We start from the raw sequence: 4,659 nt of genomic DNA, 5'->3' as shown, positions 1-4,659 counted from the left end.
GGCTTTGGCGTCAATTAGGTTTAGGTTTTATATCTATTCCTTGGTTGGTGTTGGGGGGTTTCAATTGCGTTCTACGTCTGGAGGAAAAGAAGGGTGGAAGGCCGATCAAAGAGGTTTATATGAATGAGTTTCGTAGCTAGATTTCTGACAATGGTTTGGTGGAGGCTGATTCTATTGGTAAAAAATATACTTGGTCTAATTGTAGAGGTGGAAGTCAACGAATTGTCTTTAAACATGATAGAGCGGTTGTGAATGATGCTTGGTGCTATAAATATGCGAACTGGAGATGCAAAGCCTTGCCTAGGGTCTGTTCAGAGAATTCTCCCCTTTTTGGGTTTGCGTTTGAAAATCCAAGGCCAGCTAGAGTTCCCTTTAGAATTCAAAAGATGTGGCTTTCCCATCCAGGCTTTATGAAGTTGGTGGAAGAAAGCTGGAGTGTTGATATTAATGGTGCTCCCCCTTTTGTTTTTACTTCTAAGCTGAAGAGACTAAAGGAGGTGTTGAAGTTTTGGATTAGAACTATTTTTGGAGATGTGAAATTTCGCCTGAAACGGGCCGAATTAAAGCTTGAGACTGAGAATGATCTTCTTGATTATGATCCGGCTGATGAGTTGCAATTCCTAAGGGTTGCGGATGCCAAAAAATAGGTTGACGATGTGAGAACGGAGTTGGCCATTATGCTTAAGATGAAGTCAAGAGTAACTTGGTTGGAGGATGGTGACCAAAATACTCGTTTCTTTCATAACAACATCCGCATGAAGAGAAGTCAAAATACCATATCAGAGCTTAAGATTACTAACGATACTACTTTGTTTTTGCAGGATAAGATAAATGACTATATTATTAATCATTATCAGGCCAAATTCAATGGTGGTGACGTTCATATTGACCCAGTTTTATTTGATTTTGATCATGAAAACATCTCAGCTACTGAAAGTGCTTATATGGATGCTATTCCATCTCTGGAGGAAGTTAAAATGGCGGTCTTTGATTTGGGAGCTGATTCTGCGCCTGGCCCGGATGGCTTCACTGGTTCTTTCTATCGTCAATGCTGGGACATTATTTCTAGAGATCTTTTTAATGCAATTGCAAATTGCTGGTCCATGCGTAAAATTCCCAATAGCATTAACTCTAGTTTTATTGTTCTTATTCCAAAAAATAGCAGGTCTGATGCTATAAAAGATTATAGGCCAATTGGTTTGAGCAATTTTTTCTTCAAGATCATTACTAAGATAATGGCTACCAGGCTTGGTGCTGTTTTGAATAAGTTGATTTCTGAAGAGCAAGTGGCGTTTATGAAGGGTATAAACATTCATGAGAATATAGCTTTGGCGTCTGAATTGATCAATGAGATCAATATAGAAAGGAAACATGGAAATGTGGGCCTCAAATTGGATATTTCTCAAGCCTTTGATACGGTTAGTTGGGATTTCATTGCTGAAGTTTTTCGTCAATATGGCTTTTCTAACTCCTGGTGCAAGTGGGTTCCTAACATTCTTAGCTCAGCTCGGATTTCTGTCATGCTTAATGGTTTCCCTGAAGGTTATTTCAGTATTACTAGAGGTTTGCGTCAAGGTGATCCTCTCTCACCTTTGATCTTTTTTCTTATTGAAGATGTCTTAAGTCGCAATCTTTCCAAGTTGTTTGTGAATAATAGTATGCAGGTTATGGTTAGCAAGAAGGGTGTGGCGCCTACTCACTTACTTTTCGCGGATGATATCCTTATTTTCTGCTGAGGTAATCTTCATAGTTTACAAAGTTTAAAGAATTTTCTTGTTTTGTATTGGCATGCGTCTGGTCAGTGCGTAAACTTTGCAAAGAGAAAGTTTTATTTTGGAGGTGATAAAAGTTCTCGTGCTATTGTTATTTCTAACTATTTGGGTATCGAGAGGGTTATGTTTCCGGATAAATACTTAGGTATTCAATTGAAACCTGGATTTGTTCGGCATATTCACGTTCGTCAAGTGGTTGAGAAGATTATGGACAAATTGGCTGGCTGGAAAGGTAAACTTTTATCATTCCAAGCGCGGATAGTGCTAATTAAATCGGTGATTTCCAGTTATGTTATTCATTCTATGGCTGTTTATATATGGCCATGCACGGTGATTAAGCAAGTTGAGAGGACCATTAGAAATTTTCTTTGGTCTGGGGATGCTGAGAAACGTAAATATTTTACGGTTCTATATGATGATCTTTGCCTCCCAAAGCATGAAGGTGGTCTTGGCATTAAGAAGTTAAATGATGTTAATAGGGCTATGCTCATGAAGCTTTGGATTTCTATTCGAGATTCAAATAAGATTTGGGACAGATTTTTGAGGGCCAAATATTTTAAGCTCAATGGTAATCTTATTAATTACAAGCTGGGTTCTTCGGTTTTTCCTGGCATTCGCTTGATCTACAATTTTGTGCAGAAGCATACCCGCTCAATTATAGGTAACGGTGCTAATACTTCCTTATTTTTTGATAATTGGTGTGGTGATTTTTCGATTGCGCAAAGACTTGGCATCACTTCCAAAGGCCCTAATGATTTTAAGGCTAAAGTTAGTGATATTATTTTTGATGGTGCTTGGGTTATTCCTGAAAAAACAAGAGAGTTGATGATTCGTTGCAATATTGATGTGGAAAACTTGCCGGTTATTGCTGGTGCTGAGGATTATAAAATTTGGGATTTAGATAGCAAAGGCGTTTTCTCAGTTAAGTCGGCTAAGGCCGCTCTTAAGTTGCCGGCAGAAGTTGTACCTTGTGCAAATCTGTTTTCTAGACAGGTTGTGCACTCTACATTGTGTGTGCAATATTGGAAGATTTGGGCCAAGCAATGTTGTGCTAGTGAAGACAATATTATTAAGAAGACTGGTAGGAGCATGCCTACTCTGTGTCGTTTATGTAGGAAAAGTGGCGAAACTCTTAGCCACATCACTTGGCATTGCAGAGTGGCTAGGAGGATTTGGGCTTGGGTGGCTGGAGTTTTCAAGCTCGATCCAAAGGAAGACCTGGTGGACTCATATAAGGCTGCTAAGGGTCGTAGTAGAATGATCAAGGACCTGTGGTTAGTTGCGAATCTGGCAATTGTCACGGAGTTATGGAAGTTACGTAACAAGGCTTATTTTGAGAACATGACTTTTCAATGGCTGGGTTTTAAAGGGAGAGTTTATCAGGTTATTGGTGATAATTCAATTAGAATGAAAGGCCACATGCATAATAATTTAGAGGAGTTACGCATTCTGAATTATTTCAAAGTGCGGCATATATCATGCAAAACGTCTACCCCAATTGAGATTAGTTGGTCTCTTCCTGATCAAGATGAAATCATGATTTGTTGTGATAGTGCTTCTTTCGGAAACCTGGGTCAAGCTGGTGCAGGTGTGGTTTTCAGGAATGCAAGTTCGGAGGTGCTTGGTGCTCTTTGTCTTGGCCTTGGTTCGGAAGTGCGGAGGTTTGTGCGATTATTTATGGTGCGATTATGGCTAAGAAATGGAATCTGCGGAGTATTTGCATTCGTTCTGATTCGAAGAGTTGTATTCAAGCTTTTCAAAAGGAGGAGTTTCCTTGGCAGCTGGTGCAGAAGTGGAAAATTGCGAAGTCATTCTACTCCAATGTCCGTTATATTCATAGCTATAGGGAGGCTAATTTTTCAGCTGATGCCTCGGCCAAGCAAGTCTGTTTGCTGGCGGAGGATATTTTTGAGTTTTTTAAGGGTAGGCCAGGTTTTATTCCTGCTGTGGAATGCCGCTATCCATGCCGCGATTTCGAGTTGGTTCAACCAAAATATAGCTTCAAATCTTGGGTAAATGCACCGCCATTCGCTTCCATGGAGTATTGGGACATTTCCCAGATTTTCAGTTTCAGCACACACACCCTCCCTATATATGTCTTATTTGAATTTCTACAAATAAGAATAGGGGAGGTCAATGCACTCACCAGGTCCAAAGTCGCGGCCTTGGAATTGTTGCGCAATCATTGTGCTTCACCGTCAATGCCGCTATCCATGCTGCACAATCATTGCGCTTCACCGTCAAGGCCGCTATTCATGCTATCCATGCCGCGCAATCATTGTGCTTCACCGTCAATGGCGCTATCCACGCCGCACATTCATTGCACTTCACCGTCAAGTCCGCTATTCATGCTATCCATGCCTCACAATCATTGCATTTAACCTTCAAGGAAGCGTATCCATATCTCGCAATCATCACGCTTCACCGTCAAGGCCTCTATCCATATCGCGCAATCATCACGCTTTACGGTCAAGGCAGCTATCCATGCCGCGCAATCATTACGTTGCCGCTATCTGTGCCACGCAATCATTGCGCTCCCGCTATCCATGCCGCGATTTCGAGTTGGTTCAACCAAAATATAGCTTCAAATCTTGGGTAAAGGCACCGCCATTCACTTCCATGGAGTATTGGGACATTTCTCAGATTTTCAGTTTCATCCCACACACCCTCCCTATATATGTCTTATTTGAATTTCTACAAATAAGAATAGGGGAGGTAAATGCACTCACCAGGTCCAAAGCCGCGGCCTTGGAATTATTGCCCAATCATTATGCTTCACCGTCAATGCCGCTATCCATGCTGCACAATCATTGCGCTTCACCGGCTAAGATGCTATCCACGCCGCACAATCATTGCGCATCACCGTCAAGGCCGCTATTCATGCTAT

General features: G+C 41.2%; 1 protein-coding gene across 1 annotated transcript in view; it reads left to right on the top strand.

Annotated features, from left to right (window-relative positions):
- The first annotated feature begins 686 nt into the window (after window positions 1–686).
- LOC113324796 overlaps window positions 687–4,659 on the top strand; it is a 20,679-nt gene continuing 16,706 nt past the window's right edge. The window contains exons 1-3 of the mRNA XM_026573085.1: window positions 687–1,670; window positions 1,803–2,372; window positions 2,535–3,433. Of these exons, the coding sequence (XP_026428870.1) occupies window positions 687–1,670; window positions 1,803–2,372; window positions 2,535–3,433 (2,453 nt within the window). The remainder of the gene's footprint in view (window positions 1,671–1,802; window positions 2,373–2,534; window positions 3,434–4,659) is intronic.

Source organism: Papaver somniferum, chromosome 11, assembly GCF_003573695.1.
Source record: "Papaver somniferum cultivar HN1 chromosome 11, ASM357369v1, whole genome shotgun sequence".
NCBI lineage: Eukaryota > Viridiplantae > Streptophyta > Magnoliopsida > Ranunculales > Papaveraceae > Papaver > Papaver somniferum.
The sequence above is the reverse complement of the archived record's forward strand: the minus strand, read 5'-3'. Positions and strand labels throughout refer to the sequence as shown.